Consider the following 19,921-nt stretch of genomic DNA (forward strand, 5'->3'; position numbering starts at 1 on the left):
CTATCCAGAGCCCTCCACTACAGCATCCCTCAAAGCCAGAGTCACTTTGGGATGTTATACCCCATAAACCAAGTCAATCAAGCCTCCGTTAGCACGTGGCATGGTGGAGGGAGGGAAATAACGCGGTCCACTTTCAGGGGAGAGGGAAAGTGGCAAAAAAAAGAAAAGGCAACAAGCGGGTGAGAGGTGATGGATGGAAAAGTGAAGAGGCAAATCCCAAAGAGAGGGAAAGTGGAAGAGGGAGTAGGGCGCGTCACACTGTGAATACTGTATTGGGTCGGGAGAGTGGAGCGGCAGTATGGCGTGCAACGTGGTGATTCAAGGACCAGATCACGCCACCCGCTCAGACGGCCTGAACCAATCGGCGGCTGCTCCGTCCGGTGAAGCACTAATCCTAACACGAACTCTGCCGCATCAATCGGATTGATCGTCTGTAATTTTGGTCGTTCTGCATGCATTTCTGCATCATTGCAGTCAACTACCCGTGGAACAGATTCCTGCATCCGCTGTGAATTTTCAGGTGCCCTCGTGATGTCTCATTAAAGAAAAACCATGTTTCCTGGGGCTCTAACGTTCAGCTCTACCAGACCTTCTTTTCACATGTAGCGCATAACACTTTTAAAGCAGCCCCTGCATCCTTCCTCCCCCTCAATTATTGCAGTTCTATCGTTTACTGTACTTCGTGACTGTTGTTGTCTCACAGAGAATAAAATACACAGTAATACAGGCTTAATTCTAGAGATGACTGCACATAAAGCTAGGGTAAAAACAGCAACAGCCTGACTGCCAAACAGCCAAAAGGTGCACAGGAATCGCCAGTTAATGGGTAGGACACCCTCGCTGCGCTGCGCATGCCTGTTCAGCTCGGACGCCCTAGATGTGCCGAGAGGAAAGGGTAAGGATATGAAGCACGAAAACTGCTCCGGCAGCGAATGGATTTCACAGTCACTGAAAGGCTAATAATCATCTGACACGCCGATAATTCCCACCTCCGTTACCCCACGTTATTTACACCTGTGCAGGTTACGGATGCTCTTACTGGCGTCCCACAAGTACGATGCAGCTACCAGCGGACTGCTGCGAGTTCATCTACGACATCATGTGTGGCACCGCGCCCAAGTACCAAATGTACAACGAGTCGTGTGGGCCCTCACAAAACATTCCGTTTTCATGGAACCCATTCAGTTGGTGGCACCTGTTTGCGCCGCCTTTTTTCACTAAATTAACCAGCCCTCAAGATTTCAAGGTGCCTGGGGCTTCAATGATGTCGAACCTTTGGACACAGATTATACCATCGGGGCCCTTCACACCCGACAATTCCAAGCCCTTGAATCCCTGGTCACAGATGATTCCTTGGGGGCCTCTGGGTCAACAGGCTCCCAAGCCCTTCAGCCCTTGGACAATGCTGTCGCAGTGGCTGCCATCGTTCGGAGGTTTTTTTAATCCCCTGACATCAAGTCAATTCCCGAGCATGGCAAAACCGCTGATACCAGCAAATCCACTGAAAACCAGCCCATTCACATTTGGAGCCCCGTGGCTAAGCCTACCTCCGCATGGGAATAGTTGGTGGAACCCTCTGACATGGACTCGGCCCCCGTACGTTCCAAAGCCGCCTATGCCCCCCAACCCATTCCTCACCATGCCGTCGCCCTTTGGATGGTGGTTGCCGATCCCAGCGCCGCCGCCAATGGGCTTGTGGAACCCCCTGATGTGGTTCGCGCCTCCGATGCCGCTTGTCCTCTGAATAAATATGGCTGGGTACAATCGCTTCTGCGGCTCTTGTCTACTCTGCGCCGGCAATTAATGCTGCTGTTTTCATGACTGTTTTGAGTCCGGCCCCCTGAGTATATCTGATTTTCAGGAGTTTAGGAAGTTGCAGTACCGCAAACCGTAGGTATGTATACTTAAGCTTAAGTGCAAAGATTTTTCTCCCGTTACTCTTGGTAGAACATTCGCAAACGGCTGTGATGCGTTAACATTGGAACACCATGTTGAAAAAATCTGTTCGTCTTAAGAATCGATTGGCAGGTCGAAAAGTTGTGAAAGAGGAATCCCCCTCGGGGGAAGGGGAAGAAAAAGTGGAAGAAAAACACGAAGATGGGGTTGAACTAGAAAAGCAGCGCTGAACAGACGAGGACAGAGACGAGGCGACAAGGACGGGCGCTCGTCTCGTCTCTGTCCTCGTCTGTTCAGCGCTGCTTTTCTAGAAAACTATGTACCAACACGCCCAACTCGCCGCATTAATGGGGTTGAAGGTGATGAGTGGCGGGTGGGGGATAGTGAAGAGGTGATAGGACGTGTCACACTGTAATGGCTGGTTTGAATCGCGAGAGAGGGGAGCGGGGATACTGTTCGTCACATGGTCATTGACGGACTGGATCACTCCACCCATTCGCAGTATCTGAACCCGTCAGCGGCACCGATATATCCGTCCAGGGGAGCACAAAAGCTAACGCATACTCTGCCTAATCAGCGTACTGATCTCTAATTTTTAAGCTAGTCGAGGTGTCTTCAATTCCTATGCTGCGAGTATGATTCTCTTATGCTCCACGTGTGACCCGCGTAGGCACTCTAACCAGCTTACCGATATGAGTAGCTATCGAAAAAATAACTTAATTTATGAAATAATCGGCTGACGGCTAACGTTAAGAGAAGCATCGAAACCACGCTTTATGCGCTTATGATGCGAACGCAGAGCTAAAAGTCCATGTTCTCGGTCGGTGGCCCGTCACCTCTACACTATTTTCCCGTGTACTAAACATCACGGCTATATGGGACGGCGTAATTTTTATATATAAGTATACACAATGCCTCGTGATCTTTATCATTGCGGAATCTTGCAAGAACGCTAACATTACCTGAATTCGTAAGAAAAAGGACGTCAAGGACATGAAAAATTACAACAATCAGCTTAATATGAGCTTGCTCTCATGACTGCAAACCGCAAATGGCTACACAGGCTACACAAATTTCCTGTGCAGCTGTGCAGAATTTGCCTGTTGTTGGCGTTTCTAGGATTCTTCCTCCAAAAAATGTCCACGTATATACTGGATACAAGAGGCTGAAAGCTCTGGCTGTCGAACTCTTCTCGTACATTTTTCTTAGTCTTTCCACAAACAATAATTTGCTTTATGCTTCCCGTGCTTCAAGTAAAGATCCAAACCCATGATCCCACTGTACAGCTTCGTTTGCTGTCCCTCCACGAGGCTCTATAGCCTATCTGCCAACCCTTGTTTGGTTATTCTACAACCTTTGTACCACATACGTGATTTAAAGTACACTTTACCACGTAGCAAAATACCGTCCCCGGAACCACTGCAACATTAGGCCGGGCTGGAGTGTTTGCATTGCTAGCTATGGCACTACCGAGAGTCCCTTACTGGATTTTCAATAGTGTACGTGGCGCTTGTATGTGTTCCATTGGTGTATAGAGATGATCACACTTGTGTAGAGTGCTTAAGCGGTGCTCTGAGAAGGAAGGGATTGATATTTTAAAGCGCGTACTCAGGTTCACAGACAGTGCTTACGCTCGAAGTCAGCCGGATTGATATACTAACCGTGCAGGCACTGGCTCCTTGCCCCCCTGCCAAATCAGTTGTGCTACATTTGACCTCATTTGCTACGCAGCGCGCTACTCGAGCGCTCTACATGACTGACTGATGTTGCTGAGAAGAAGTAGTAAATGTAAAGAGCACTGGCCTGCCTACTGGCTCAAGACGAGCCGCGTGCTGAAAGTAGGAGACTTAAAGGATATGAGGGAAAGATAGAAAAGGCGCCGCTCGCTAATAGGCCCGTAGGCCCCGGGCCGATCCCGGAGGCAGTGCAATACAGGGCCCACCCGTGCCAGAGTGCGTCGAGCACTCCTCCATATTCCAAAAATAAGTTTAATATCTTCGGTCCAAGGACCGGCAGCAGGTATTAAATCGAGTATCCGGTGTATAAACGCTCTACATAAACGTGCTCACCAATATACGCGGTTCCGACTGCGCCACTCGTCGCAGATGCATCCTCAATTCGATGCTGACAAATTGAAAAATCCTCGCTAAAATGTATTCTGTTTAGAAGTTCGGTAACAGCGGCGAAACTACTGTCCCGCCTCTACTGCCACCACGCTGGAGCGGTATGGCCTAACATTGCGCAACGTTAGGCAGCTGGCGCCCTTTCTCAACTGCCGGGCGGCAGAAGAAAACGCGAGCTGGCGCACGGGCGTCGGGCGGGGCGAGCGGATGCACAGCCACCGGCGGTAACTTGAACTGGCGAATATAAGGGCGCTGCTTGTGTTTTGCATTTAGGCAATGTGACATCACGTACGCACACTGCCATTGGAGCCGCGTGTAGAGCGAGAGAGGACACCTCCTCTCCCCAACCGGTCATCCATTACCCTTCGCCTATTCTCCTGTCGCTCTCTCCTCACACTTGAGAGACTTGGGAAGGAAGAAGACGCTCCCTCGCCTTCCGGGCCCCGGCAGAGCAGCGGATGCAGGCTGCACATTTTCCAACGACAGACGGGCGAACAGCTCCCCGACAAAGGCGGCCGCAGAGTCGACCAGTGTTGCTATGTTCCCTGATGGGCTCTGCCTGTAACGCTCCTTAAAAAACCACAGAATCTGACTGACAAACGTCCAGTGGCTTGCACTTGTTTGTAGCTGTGCTTCGGGCTGTGAAGAAGGGAGCTACCTCTGGAATGTGCACCGGTCACGGGGTCTAGTGCGAGAGAAGAGACACAAAAGAAACACACAGACAATTGAGCAGCATCGTTTTTAAGGGTAAGTTGGCTCATCCCATTTTTTTGGCTCATGCTTGGGCTGTAAGTCGCTGTTCTCAATCACAGCCCACTTGTGACGCCAGTGTGCGGGGAAGGCAACTGGTTCACGCTTTCGAGCGCGTCGAAATGCAAAGCTGCGAGAGATGCGACGGCGTTTCTCAATGCCGCGCGAATTCAGCGCCCTTTCCATTCAGCTTCTCAGGCCCTCGTTTAAAACGTAACGACGCTCTTTAGGAGGCTGCTGTTAACGGGGCAGTTCGTTGGTTACTCTGTTCAATCCAGATGGTAATAATAGCGAAGAGCGCCATTAATTTACCCAGTGGAGATATTTAGGCGCAAGTCTTTTTTCCCGTCCGGTATATCGCAGTGCAAGCGGCGCGTCGGGATTCCATTGTACTTCCTTCAATCGATAGCGGACAAGAGCGACATAGTGCAGCGGGATTGTTCAGAATAACATTGGGCGTAAAGATTTATCTTCGCGCCTGCAGAATGCGGCGGTTGAATGCAGTTAACTGGAGCAGCAAGGTCAAGTTTTCATCATTCCAATTAATTTCCTGGCATTAACTGCTGTCCTACTTTGTGTTTAGAGCGCGACTGTTAAATTGCACACAGCGCTCGAATCTATTTCAGCCTAATGTGTGGCACAACCATAGTTCTTGCGTGCCAGGTTACTTTGACAGCAACTGCTTGCAGTTCATCCTTAATCAGGCCAGTCAGCCATCTGGGCTCTAGATAACGCAATTAGTGTACACCCTGTTCGACAACTAGGTGTTGCCTTTAAAGATGCGTTGTTTGCAAGCTGCCTGCGTGTTCTGAACGCTCGCCGCTGGTACAGCCTCGTAGCTCAGCGCTGCAAGCTTCTTCGTCATTAACGAGTAAAAAGTGGAACAGGGCTGAGCCCTTCGGCCGCACTTCCGCCGCGCACTGCATCAGGCGGCTCACGCCAGCCCCGACTTCCGGCGCTCTCGGGCTTGTTCGAGATGTCGACGGCAGCTGGCCGGAACAGTAGGCGCGACTTCATTGCGGAACCGCTGCAGAAAATACGGAGGGACTCCTGCAGCACCGAAGACAGAAAGCATGAGCGTTCATGTTTCTTCGCCGCCACGCCAGATCTTTTTTGTAGCGGTAGCTGCATTACGGTAGCGTTTCGAGCCTTCAGCTCCGTGGCTGCGCCGCCACGCTGTCACGTGGTTGGTCACGTGGTGCGGAACAGCTGCCAGCGGCGTGGCGCCGTGGCTGATCACGTGGTTCGTCACGTGGTTGGTCACGTGACCAAGTTGCACTCGGCCAGCTGTAGCTATCGCGTCACTCCAGGTTTAGCCAGAGCTAAACCACCGCTAATTTTGTTTATATTTTTAGCCACGCTTTCAGTATGCAGAGTGGTGCCTACTTTAGTTTTGCTTTGACGTTCTTCCTCTTGAAGATTGTTTTCTTGATATGCCACCCCGCGAACCCTCTGGAGCAACAGAGATTTGAGCGCAGCTATTCGCGCCGTACGGGCTCTGTTGATTCAAGCAAGTGTGACAGAAAGCGTACTCTCCTGCCGAGATAGGAGGCACGACGACAGCTGTACCGGCGTAGTGTGTCGTAGCCCAAAGCTTCTCCCTCCTCCGTCTGTCCACCCAATGCCCAGGAAAAATGTCACCGATGTTGAACAGTGTATACAGTACGCATGTGCATGTTGTCCATGGTAGAATCAGGGCAGGAAGATGGGATACTTGATAACACGAAACGAAGTGAACAAAAGACCTCATGGGGCTTAGCCTATGTTTGGACAAGAGAGAGTTCACAAAGACAAGTCCTCTTGTCAAAACGTTGGCTGAGCACCGTGAGGCTCCTTCCACCGTGGTTCACTTTGTTTTGTGCTAGCACGTCCACGTAGACAGCTGTGCAGAGCCGAGTATAGGTACATCGAGCCACGCACAAAGGTTTACGAGATACGAAATCCCAGAAAAAAAAAATCATTGCTGCGTCGCCACGTAAGGTACCCAAAAAACTCGTATTCATTCCAGCGGATGAAGCATACATTCTCCCTTAGCCTTCAAGTCTATTAGTGAGCTGGATTGCCGCGCAGAAATGAAATACTTTTCTTCGTTCGCGAATTGGCATCCTGTAAATTTTTGTCCACGGTTACACAAGTGGGCTCGTGAAAATCGGCATTATCTGGTCAAATTATGCGGTAGCCCCGAGATTCTGTGCATTTAGTCAGGTACGTGGTTACGTTAAACACATGCGTTGCCGAGGGCGCGTTTCCTCTGACTGACACGTTGCCGAGGCATTGCGTGAAGTCCTTCAAGAGGGAAATTGTGCTAAAGCAAGGCTCTAAGTACGGCATGGAACCACCGGTGGAAAAGTACGATCTTTTGGCGTCTCCGTGCAGGGTGGCTAACAAAGCTACGGCTGAAGAAAGAGGATGTCACCTTCTGGAAAGACTTGGTACTAGCCTGTGTTGTCGCCTGCCTGTCTCCTGTGTCTCTTCAGATTTTTCGCCATTTTAATGTCGTGCCAACAGGCCTAACAATTATACTATCCTAAGCTATATATACGTACCCACTTCGGCTCAGCTGAAGATGGCCAGTCCGGGAATTATTTTTGACTATTTCTACAGAGTTCACGATAAATTATGCTGGCAATGTGAACACAGCTACACCCAAGGAGGAAAAGACGCAAACGCAAGTTACGTGCGTAGGTCGAATGCTTAAGGGAAGCCCATAATGTGTAGTAGATTTGTAATAAGGTAATACTGCTAATAGTAGTAGAGTAGTAGTAATAATAAGGGAGTAGTACGCTATATTTAAAGCAAAATTCGTCCCGGTCCGGGGTTCGACCCGGGACCACTACTTCACTGGAGCAGCCGTTCTACCAACTGAGCCAACTGGGATTGCTACCGGCAAAGTAGCCCTGACCACATAAATATAGTTTCGTTCTCGTACAATCTGCCGTGCTTATGCAGTTACTTGAAGCAATGCGGATAACTCCGCAGGTTGATTTGCATTCAACTTTGAGAACACAAGCTTGTTACATGAATATCACGTAAATCTACACCTAAAACACAAGAACTGCAACACTTGCAACGCTTACGCATTTTTTATTGGACAATTAAGTTTCGTCACGGTTTGTATTTATTTCGGTTTTGGGTAATATTAATACCAAAAGTCTCTCAGAACCTCCAAGTGCATATTTGAACCTCAACACATGCATATGTCTGCGTGGTACAGCTCCTTTTTGCTTCTTTTTTTTCAGTGGCGTAAAATGGACGCCATTGAAAAGCCTCGCATGGACTAAACTGACGTCCACAAAACTAGCCAGCAGGTTTATGTGACACACAGCTCGTATTTTATAGGAAGGCACAAATATGAAAAGAGGAGCGAGTGCAGACAAAAATTTTGATTCCAGCTTTTAATCTCAGTACTATTCGTTTCACGGACGTGTCAAGCTTTAAGTTCAGGTCAGAGATACAAGCGCATGTCATGGCCGTCTTGGAACGCGTTTCCTCTTTCGTCATGAGCAACGTACAGTGCGTGCTTCACGCAGGCACGAGATGGCCAGCGTAGTCGGAGGTGGCCGCCAGGTGCAGATCTTGGAAACGGACGGCCACAGTTTCGAGTTGGACGTGCACGCCTTGGGACGCATCCTGTGCGACGACCGCGTGAAGGACAAGCCTGTTGTTGTGGTAGCCGTAGTCGGTACCTTCCGCAAGGGCAAGTCCTTCCTGCTGAGCTTCCTTCTCCGGTACTTGCGAAACTCGGGCCGCGACGGCTGGCTGGGGGACCCCGACGCCCCGCTGGAAGGCTTCGATTGGAGCGGGGGCTGCGACGGGCACACTACGGGCATCCTTGTATGGGACGAGGTCTTCCTGGTAAGCCGGTCATTCGAGTCATTCGGGGGAGGCGTCGTCTTAGCAATGCGCACGCAGGTCAAAACGTCCGGAGGAGGAGAAGTGGCGGTGCTGCTAATGGACACCCAGGGGACCTTCGATTGCAAGACCGCGGCCAAAGTACACACCGCCATTTTCGCTTTGAGTACCCTGGTGAGCTCGGTGCTGGTCTACAACGTGTCACAGAACATCCAAGAAGACGACCTCGAGCATCTACAGCTCTTCACGGAGTACAGCCGCCTGGCTCAGCTTGTGCGTACAGAAAAACCATTCACGGGCGAGCTGTCTCCATTGATTTAACATCGCTGCAAACTCACTCTTCCTTCAGGAAACGAACACGGAACCTTTCCAGAAGCTACTCTTTCTGGTAAGAGACTGGGCTTACCCGTACTCAGCAAGCTACGGCGCGGAAGGCGGTCAGGTGATCCTGGAAAGGCGCCTGCAAATCACAGAATTCCAGGATGCTGGTCTGCGGCAGCTGCGGCAGAGATTACGAAGTTGCTTCGCGGAGATTGATTGCTTCCTCATGCCTCACCCGGGAAAGAGGGTACAGTATACAGATCCTTAATAAATAATGCGCTGCTATCAGGAGCATGTGAGGATGCAGTTCCGACTCACAGTTTAGTGTCATGGGCTCTGTCGGGTGGGTTAGCGGCTAACGTGGTTTTCAAAGTGTGGCGTTGAGCCGCCGCCAACTCGATGTCCAAATGAGCGTTAGCAATACGTGTGAATTCATAGGTCGTCCAAACAAATATTCCGAAAAGTAGCGTAAGGGACGATGTTACATAAAAGGCGGTTGATCCCTAGCGCTGCTTTTCTCCTTAATGCTTGCAACTTATGTGTTTTGTGAGCCGGAGAATAACCCTAGTTTCCCGCGATTTCAAGCGCGGCATGTACCTGGTTTCACACGGCTGGGTGCTCTTGCAAGGCGACCAGTTACCACAGTGAAGTTATACCCTTCCGTGTTGATGTTTATGTTATATGGCGTTGGTAGTTCGCTTGTCTATTAGCCGACAACTATTCGAGCTGGGGCAAAAGGGAGGCCACTGAGTATTTTACATGCAATCTTCGTAGAGCGTTAGGTCGCATATGGATATATCAAACCTTCCTCAAGCAGATGTGGACTAAAGGCGGACGGCACTGTCCTGTAAGCAAGCACTCACGACCCACGACAATTCATTTCACCCATTCATGATTTGTTGCGCTGTGTTAGGCGTGAGGCAAAAGCCAAATTTCCTCTCCAGAAGTGCGCAGTTCCCAAGCTTGACACAGCATTCATTATTTGCTAGAATAATCTCCCTGTATGCAACAGCTCAAACACACTCCTAGACTTGTAGTAAGGCACGGAGTCTATCTACAAAGTGCTAAAGGGTTACATTCTCGCGCAGGCAGCGACATCACAAGCATTCGACGGTCGTCCTTCGGAAATTGACGAGGATTTCATAGAACAGCTTTTGCAGCTTGTGGCGTTGATTCTGGCTCCGGACAACCTTCTCGTCAAAAAGATCAACGGCCAGAGAATAACTTGCCAGCAGCTGATGGCCTACTTCGAGGTGAGCCAGCAGACCTTGTTTTGGCGCGTATTACGCTTCCGTCTTCCTGCAGGCTTACGTCCACGCCTTGAAGAAGAATCCTGTGCTCGGGCCACAGTCTGCATATGAGGTCAGCCCCTATGACTGCTTCCAGAACATTCAAGTGACAAAGATTTTTTGTTCCCTCTTCCAGGCGACCATACAAGCGAGCAACCTCGCGGCGGTGTACATGGCCAGAGATCTGTACATAACGAAAATGCTGAACGTAAGAAGTTGGGAAGGGAGGCATAAGGCGCTGTTCACAGATTGACAACTCGTGGTCATACCCAGGTGTGGAGCGAGCAGCGCCATGTGGACCGAGGGATGATGGAGGGCCACCACAAACTTCTGCTCGTGGAAGCAAAAGATCTCTTCGAAAACACCCTCAAGATGGGTGGCCCAGAGTACACACAGCGCTACATGGACAGGCTCACAAGGGCAAGTTCTGTTTGCACTCAGCCGGTCTACCGCTTCAGTAACTTGGCAAAAAAAATCAGCTGCGGTTTAACTACTGTCGAACCTGGTTAGAGAGCGAAAGTCGTGGTGTATAGGGCAACCAGACGCGGCTTGGCGTCTGTAACGTTGAGTGCGTTCTGCACACTGGATAGGCAGCGCGCCCCCTCTGCCACCCTGGCAGGTGGCAGTTAACTGTTGATCGCGAGAGGTTGGTCACCCAATGAACGCTGTGGCCTATTGCTGCAGAAAAGTAAAAGAGAGCACAAACTACGCCCGCGTACGAGCGCCCGAGCCCTCTACCGACATCGGCTCCCCTCTTCCCAACGCGCCCTGGCTTGAACAGGTACCCAGCCGGACGTCAGCGACCAAAGAGGAGAGGCGCTTGCAGGCTGTCGAAGGTTGACTTTCCTTTCTCACGCTTCGGTAAAACCGGCGCAGAGGTTTAGGAATCTGTTTCGAAACTCCCACGCATCTCTGTTATGGTTCATCCTCGACATACCGGCGGGGGCGGTGGTAGACGGTGCGCACAGTCAAAACAGCGCCCCAGAACGACAAGCAGGGAGCAGATAAGGGAGATAAGGGAACTTTTTTTTTTCAAGGACTCTTTGTTCCATCAGAGGGTAAAATATCACAAAGTGCACCAGCAAAACAACCCTAATAAAAATGGTCTATAGACAGTCTATAGACTTCTTATAGACTCTGTTGCCGTCCTATAGATATTTGTCTATTCATGGTCTATAGGCTGTCTGTAGACATAGGTCTACTAAAAGTGTCTGGCCATAAATATATAGATTGTCTATAGACAGCCATTAGCATTTGTATTGCCTATAGACAGTCCTCTAGTATTTGTCTATAGACAGTCTATGCACTTTATAGACAGAAGTCTATGGACACTCTGTAGACTGTAAACAGTGCCTCATTCCTCATGGTGCGAGACCACGGGGAGCCGACTGTACGGTGTTTTCTTATCTCGCAGGAAATCGAGGGGATTTTCCACCACTACTCCGAATATTTCGACGACACTCCGAGTATTTCAATGAAGCGCATCGTTGACTCGGTGGCGTTCAAGGCCGCGCACGCTGTCGTCACCACCGGCTTGACTGGCGTGGCCGTCGGACTCGCCGTCGTCGAGCTGCCCGTCATCGCAGCCGTGTGCGGCGCAATCGGAGCGGTGTCGCTGACCGGCTACGTCTACCACACGGTTGACACTTACAGGCGCAAACGCAAGGTGTGTGTGTGTGTACCTTATCAAGTCCGTCCTCGCACATGCTTTTGCGCGCAGGAATTTAGTTACGGTAGTTTATAACCTTCTTTCAAAGCAAAATATATATTGCGATCAATTTTTTTAAATTTTTTGTTAGACTGATGTTTCAACTTTTTCATCATTACCCACCTACGTGGCTTTGCAGTAAAGGCTTACGAATTAATTAATTTTATGGTGCAACAGCAACTGTCGCCAAAGAGCACCATGGAACAATGGTTTTTTTCTTCTACTCAAGGTGGGGTCAAAGACCCGTTTCCCAAGCATTTCACCCTAAAGAAGCCGAGCACAAGGCAGGGGAAAGCTGGTACCGATTGTATCACCGGTGGGTACCCGGCAGCACAGCGGTTCGAACCTCGCACCTCCCGCTTGAGAAGCGGATGCTCAAACCACTACGCTATCGCTGCAGTCAAAGGCATTCGGCTGCTGATCGCGAGGGCACTTGGGTAGAAGTCTGCCAGTGTAAGCCCAATTTTGACGGGAATGAAACGTCACGGCCCATGTGTGCCGTGCTATTTCAGCAAACATTAAAGAACACGCGATGCGAACTGAAAATGATACGGAGCCCGACAGCGAGTCACTTAGTCTGTGCTAAATGCTAAATATGTGCTGGCACCAACTTTTTCTTTCACGGTTTCCTTTTTTTATGGCATGAAGTTTAAGGCATTACTGCTGGTTATCAAACGTAGAAATAACCCACACTCTATAAATAATTTATCATTTATTTTTTCTTTTGTAGTGGCAACGCCTGAATGGTGGCTGTAACGTACCAGACGCGTTAGGGTCACCTTAGAGAAAGAAAAACTCTGGTATAATAGTAGCTTCATTATTCCGTGTCATTTGGCTCTAGGGACATACTGGATCAGACCTGGAGCGAAATAAGGCGTTAAAACATTAATTCAGTGTTTGTGCACCCCACGTGATCTCAACTTCCCTTGTCCGTCTCTGTCACTGTTCGACTGCTGAAACCGAAAGTTAAACAACACGAAAGAAAAAAAATACATTATAAATTGTTTAGAGAGCACAGATAAATTCCACGTGGTGATCTGTATTCAACTAATCTTTGCGCATCATTGTGAAGAAGAAGCAAGCTACCGAAATTGGTGTCCCACCCCTTAATCCCCGCATTCCATGTCATGCAATACAATCTTCATCATCATCATCATTTATTTACCCTTAAGGGCCCCAGGGGGCATTACATAAGGGGGGGGGGCGAACAGTAATCATGTCACAAAGAACAAAATTGGAACATAAACTTAACACATGTAGATACAACTGTGAACACTTCAAAAGAAAAACAAGCAAGTAAGTTAGTAAACAAAAAAAAAAGAAAAAAGGGCCTTCAACAGGAATTAGTTGGAGAATAAATCAATTAACATCTGTTTAAATTTTAGGGAATTAACTTCATTCACAACACTGTCTGGAAGGACATTCCACTCGGCTATGGCAGCTGGCAAGAACGAGGAATTGAACGCATTGGTTGAACCATGAATGCGTTGAATACTACGGCAATTATACAAACGTCGCGATGATCTTAAAGGGGGCATAATTAGGCTCTCACGCAGTTGGGGAAAATTATAATAAAGTTTATGAAATAGACAGAGTCTTGCTATCTTACGACGGGATGCCAAGGAAGGTAAACCAACAGAGGATTTGATATTTGTAACACTCGACCGACTATCACACTTTCGCATTCTTACTTGAAATACCGATGCTGCCAATGCGACTAACAGATGGCGCCACATGTCATTACATGCGGAATTATCTATGGCGCGACGTTACCACCTCTATTGCAAATTAAAAAAAACTGCTACATGGGCTAAAGGTACGTATGACACAACGTACAGTCTTACAGAAAAGTATTCAGGCCACACTGTCTGGTTTAGTTATGTAGCTGATCAGTTACCCCATATGAGAAGTTCAAAACATCCAGGGACGGAGGAAAACTGTTCTTGCTCTTCCGGGCTATTAGAGCTTCAGGGGCATTGTAAGTGCTCATTCATTCTGCTGAAAATCAAAGCCTGTGGACTAAAGGCTTTTCACAAATGCTGTAGTTAAGCCAGCGCTAGTAGGCGGGCACTGCACGTGCAGCAGACATGGCGCATCGGTCGTGTTCCTATCTCTAAAACAAGTGTGCTTGCTTTTTAATGCGAAAGCTTTAGATGGCTATGTCCCGAGTTTCGTGTCAACACAACTTTCTCCTCGCGATTACGTCCTCCTGTGAATGCAAATGTGTAAAAGTTTGGTTGTGTTCCATAAAGCGGGACAAGATCTTTCTGTGGGAAACATTTGGTTGACGAATTGTAATTAATTACATTTCCACGGCACAATAGTTACGGACGTTGACATGGCACCTGGACGCAAAAAGTAGAATAAATAAAGAAAAAAAGACAATAAAAACGAGAAAATCAAAAATAAATTATAATAAAAATTAAAATAAACAGATCGCGTACTGGCGTCGCGGAAAAAACCCGCGTTCCAGAAAGTTCCCTGCTTTCGCATTCCTCCACGTAAACATACTTAAGTGCCCTGGTTATTTTTTATCCTTAAAACAATTAAGATTGTGCATTTGTCAGCATAGTTTCGTAATCAAGCGCTAGTGTCATTCCTTCGACCATACATTTCAGGAGAAGACTGACGAGATGAACAGACCTCTAATTGAGTCAACAGCCGAAGGCGCCGACGACAACCTCCCAGAAAGCGCACAAGTTTTTGAACCAGCATTTGAAGTGAGCGAGCAGCTGACAAAGGTTTCTAGTGGACACCAGCCGACTTACTCTGCCGAGATGCCCGAACGCGCCACTGGGGCCCAGGCAACGCGGCAAGCCAAAAGCAACACGACGGTCAGCGAGATGGTGAGTTTCCGGCTCTCGAACTTCGAAAACACGTAACACGAAAGTTAAAATCATTAGAAAACAGTTAATGTATAATAACTGGTAATAACACAGCGCCCACCGAGGCCTTAAAGGGCTTCGAATAAACAATGAATCTTTCCAAGAAGACTCTTCTATTATATGAGCACAACTAGAGGTAATCATGACGTTGCCAAGGGCAAAATATCTCAGGGTTGAGATGCGAACTGAATCTTGTAGCTGGCACTTTCACTAATGGTGCTGGTTTTCTTGATAAGTTCACGTCACCTGATATTCGAAAAATTTGCCCTTCAAGAAGCCACCGCTAAGCCGCCGTTGATAAAAATACGTCATACTTCAGGCAGCAGGACATACTCGCATCAAAAGAAACTCGGTTTCGTAAGCATAAATGTGCTTGTATGCGTTCTTTGGTTTTAGACACTTTAGCGTGGGCAGCAGCTCTGGTTTCTGCGAAGTGTGTTTCCGCAAGCCATGTTTGGTTGTTATTTCCTATGTTAAAATTTTCTGCTTACATAATAGCCTCACACGACACGTGGGCGGCAGTATTGCTTTCTGCGTCACTGCGTAATAAAATAAGTGTTCTTAACCAGCATAGTGGTGACACCGGGCCGTCACGTCGATATCTGGAATCCCTGATAATGGAAACAACAGACAAAACCCTTAACCACAACGCAGGCAATCTTCCGCCTACGTACGCAAGATGCTTGGGGCGATTACTGCGACGTACTTAAGCGTTGTGCTTTGGGCTTTCCGCCCAGTGATCAAGGCTTCCGTATGGAAGCCGAAACGTCTTCGTTTTAAACAACAACCTTTTGGTCGGCGTTCCTTTTACTTCATACATAATATATACACACAGATTAAAGCGGTCATGTTGATCGTGTCGCTTTAAGTACGACGAGAAGCACGCTCAGAATCACACCATCTTTACGAACGCATCAATCCCGGCTTGGAGCGTGTTATGAGAAACTATAACGGAAGGAACCGCGTGTTTGCTGTGAGGCTATATAAAAAAATTGTAGCATTCTCCAGCCTGTCTTGCAAGTTTGCATGAACTCTTTTCCGTGCGCTTCCACTGGGGGGGGGGGGGGGGGGGGGGGGGAAGCTGTGTAGAAGATGACGGCCCAAGCAGGCTGTTTCAGCGCCACACGTCCCCTCTACATAAGGCATTGTTAAACCGCTAGTTTTGTGATCACGCCCTAATATGAGCTCACTTTCTTTACACTGATGTGTACAGTCCCTCAGATACGGCCGTACCTCCAAGGTTGGTTTCTTGCGTTGTAGCTTTCAGAACGTCACTGGGTTCAGTAGCCCCGATTTACTCAACGAACTATTGCGAACGATTATTCCGTTGCTGTTGTTGTGTTGCTTTATTTGTTAAACTCTCGTCCATAAATCTGCATTTCGTGCCGTTTTCTGCCCGTTTCCTGTGTTTTATATTCCTCCACGGGTAATGACCTCAGGGCGTAATAAATGATGACAGTGACAAAATCGAGACCGGTACTAAACAGAAGGCACTTCCGGGGCCTTTCCAGGAGTGCTAACGTGGCGTATGCGAGGAGATGTAAACACGATGTAAACATTCTATGTGTAAACATTCCATGTGCTATAGATGTAAACATTCTATTTGCTATAACTCACTAATGATAGAGCTCATACTTAACTCCTGATCGTCTCTTCCTTCTTGCGCTCTTTTGTCAATCCTCTTGAGCACCGGAAGTGCCCAAACGCTCTTGTTCATTTACAGTGTGGTCCTCGGGGTCTATCCTCAAGCCTGGACTAGTGTTTTACATCCGTAAACACAACTCAAATCATTTTTCTTTCCATGGCGCCCTCGGGGACCGTCTAATGCGACGCACGAGAAGCCACACACGGGTAATGCGGCAGCAGAGTTCTGAATAGAGAAGGCATGAGTGGTGAAAACATTTATATTTGTAAATTCGTAAATTTTCATTGAATTTTCTATAAAGAATTTTGATAGCATCAAACAGAAATAAGGATGAAAAGATTAAGAATGCTAAATGCAGGTGCCTATACAGGCGCTTTCTAATAACGAGCACAAGCACTCGAGCGGTGTTCTCAAGGTGGGAACTATTCATTTGCTCGCATGCCGTTAAGTCAAGCATTTTGTTGGTCAGATGTTTAGGGGAATCCCCAAAGGTGGAGTAGATTTGTAATAAGGGAGTAATTACTCATTTGCACCCACCCAAGCGCAGCCATACGGCTAGAGGGAAGCTGTACAGCTTTCTCTTGTAGCTGTATGGCTGCGCTTGGGTGAATGCTAATGAGTAATTACTCCCTTATTTCAAGTATTTTGTACGCGTTTTTAAGAGTTCTCAGAGGTGTGCATGGCTGGGAAATACAGTTGCGAATACAGTTTTAAGGGTCCAGAAAGCGTTTAACACATGTGCATCGTGTACGTGCGCATACCGTGGAAATGAAAGCGTGTCAGGATGCCTGTGCGTTGCATCAGCTCTCTTTTGCGCCTGTTTGCATCGCAGCTATCCGACTGCATCAACTCTCGTTCCCGAGCGAGGCAGTCTGCGCAGTGTCGCTTCCACAGACGGTCGGATAGATAGATGCTCGTCAGTAAACAAGGTTCTCTCCACGCGCGTATTAACCTCACATCGCAGGAAAACAATAATTTACACTGTGGCGGACGTTTTCCGGTCCTGCCCTCAGAAAAATCTCTTTAGACAGTCTATAGACTTTGTCTATAAAGTCTGTAGACTCTCTATAGAAGAACCCTGGAGAACACTCTATAGGCAATACAAATCCTATAGGCAGTCTATAGACATTCTATAGATTTATGGCCATACACTTTTAATATACTTTTCTCAATAGACAGTATATAGACTATGAACAGACAAGAATAAATATTTTATGGAGGCAACAGAGTCTATAAGAAATCTATATACGGTCTATAGGCCATTTTTATATGGTCGCCTTCCGTAGGATGTCAGAAGGCCCTGCGAAGAGCGGCGAGGAAGGGAGCGGTCACCTGAGATGCGCCTCGCACCTGCGCACTGACGTCTCGCCGCTCCGTGCTTGCAGCGCTTTCTGTCTCCCCTCTGGCGTTCTTTTTCCCTTTGTAACAGAATAAGAACAGCCTGCACAGCACCTCTACACTATCTACACGTTTCTCTGCCTGCGGTTGGGCCCAGCTCCTTCAACGATAGCGGTCAACTGTCGCAGAGATCACTCGGTACCTGCAACTGAATGTTCCAAACCTCATGAAAACTGAATGCCCAAATAAGCCCCACTCGGTGACAACCTGATTATATAAGGCTGGATGAAACTGAGGCGGCCAAGGCCTGAATTGCATTAAGGCAAGCCAACCGATCGTTCTCGCCCATGACATAGCGTTCAAGCCGCATCTATATGTTTGGCAGACATAGAACTCTCGCGACGCAGCCCGCGAAGTATTGGGCCACGAAATATTAGGGAAAAGCCTTGTTGAGCCGAGGAGATATGAACAAACATTGAGTATGTTCTTTGAAGCGATGCATTTGAAATGTGGCTTGCTTTCCAATCATGGGGGTTAGATTGCAGGAAGAACCATACCCAACAATTATCGACAAAAGCATTCTCGAGCGGGAAACCGCTTACGAACGCAGTGTTTCCACATAATGTAAGGTCTCTCTATAACAGTCAATATATCCGTAGATCACTCAGCGGCAGTCTTGCAGTTTCTTTCTATTAACGTTTCTGCTGTCATCAAAGGCATTTCCCATTGGTTTTCTATGGCAGTCTTAAGAATCGATGGGAACACTTTAAGATGAGAATTTTGCTACATATAAGAAGAACAGACCATTATCTTCAACATTTCTATAAGAGTATATAACAGTCCTCACAATTTTTGTCCGATAATGTCGGACATGTTCGAAGGCCCAAATAGAATATTTCGAAACCTTCGCTGGAGATTTTGTGGCACTTTCTTATTCGTCAGTTTTTATGCATTGCATTTTCACTTTCATTTCATGTGCAGCTCTGAATTGCTGGCTAAATTGCTCAATTGCTGAGGTTTGAATTGCTGAATTGACGAAAAGGACGCATTGGATTTTCATCTTTACCTAATAAAGTGCAGTCTTGGTCAAAAGTCTTAAGGCCACAGCGTTCAACTGCAGTGAAATGAATGTTCCTAGAGTGCTCCGTGTGGCAGTTCATTGAAGACACAAGTGAAGCAGGAAGCTTCTCTACCGCAAGAAATCTTCTGCTGGCATTTCAAGGTCCTTCGGTCTTTAATGCTGTCGTGATTGCTCTGTTATGCGGCTGAAACGAAAGGCATTTGACTTTAACACTTTTCACCAAGACTGTACCTACAAAGCGTTTGTACTTGCATTATGATGTCAGGGTGAGAAAAATTGCCCAGGCCACAAGAGCTACGGTTTCGAACTCTTGCTCACCCTCAAGAAATTTTTAGCATCGAAGTTGTAAATGCACCACATCACAGCTCGAAAGGAGACCCTGTGGTCTGGGAACGTTTGACCATGTCTGTACATGTATTCGGGAATATATTTGTAGTGTACACGAACCCATGCACTATCCAGAAGAAAGTCGGTGAAAATCATAACATAAAAAGGAAAATAGCTGCTCGTTTTTCCAAATTCCAAATAAAATCAGACGTGTAACAGTGTGCGCTTACTTGGATTCGCAGGAACCCGACGAGCTGTTCGACAACTTCGCCAACGAACGCGTGGGCAAGTAGGGGATAAGGCACGCACACTGGACTGGCCTCCCCTGCTATGCGCGCCCCTCTGCACACGCACGAGTGACCTGAGCTAAGGCTGGAACACCCAACCTGGCATCTCTTCAGGGGGCCCTTATGTTGTACATACAGCGAGAAAATAAAACATCGTGGTTTTTAATATCACACCTCGTCTCAAAATGGGTCGCAAGCATCGCAAGTCGTGCGGTGCAACACCGGCGACAAACGGTGGTGGCCCCATGCACTACTACATATGTTCATACTTTTTGGGCTATAATACCGGAAACAGACCAAAAGCGGGCAGAGTGGGTGAGGGAACAAACGCGGGTTAATGACATCTTAATCGTAATCAAGCTGGTCCTTAAGGGTAAAGGAATGGATTCCAAGACAAGGCAAGCGTACCAAGAGGTGGC

At 47.9% G+C, this 19,921-nt stretch overlaps 1 protein-coding gene across 1 annotated transcript; it reads left to right on the plus strand.

Annotated features, from left to right (window-relative positions):
- Window positions 1-4,480: 4,480 nt before the first annotated feature.
- Window positions 4,481-19,673, plus strand: LOC144103777 (atlastin-3-like). Its single transcript, XM_077636431.1, has 11 exons — window positions 4,481-4,766; window positions 8,300-8,624; window positions 8,682-8,894; window positions 8,971-9,189; window positions 10,031-10,195; window positions 10,248-10,304; window positions 10,368-10,439; window positions 10,505-10,720; window positions 11,571-11,897; window positions 14,558-14,785; window positions 19,458-19,673. The coding sequence occupies exons 2-11, from the start codon at window positions 8,307-8,309 to the stop codon at window positions 19,506-19,508; spliced, it is 1,866 nt and encodes a 621-aa protein (XP_077492557.1). The 5' UTR covers window positions 4,481-4,766; window positions 8,300-8,306; the 3' UTR covers window positions 19,509-19,673.
- Window positions 19,674-19,921: the final 248 nt, after the last annotated feature.

Source organism: Amblyomma americanum, chromosome 9 (genome assembly GCF_052857255.1).
Source record: "Amblyomma americanum isolate KBUSLIRL-KWMA chromosome 9, ASM5285725v1, whole genome shotgun sequence".
NCBI lineage: Eukaryota > Metazoa > Arthropoda > Arachnida > Ixodida > Ixodidae > Amblyomma > Amblyomma americanum.

Bases quoted from the DNA above. Each gene is read 5' to 3' on its own strand.
- LOC144103777 (XM_077636431.1), top strand. From the start codon at position 8,307: ATGGCCAGCGTAGTCGGAGGTGGCCGCCAGGTGCAGATCTTGGAAACG. The intron at 10,305-10,367 runs GTCAGCCCCTAT...TCCCTCTTCCAG, and splicing joins GGCCACAGTCTGCATATGAG to GCGACCATACAAGCGAGCAA. The intron at 10,721-11,570 runs ACTACTGTCGAA...GACACTCTGTAG, and splicing joins AAAAAATCAGCTGCGGTTTA to ACTGTAAACAGTGCCTCATT.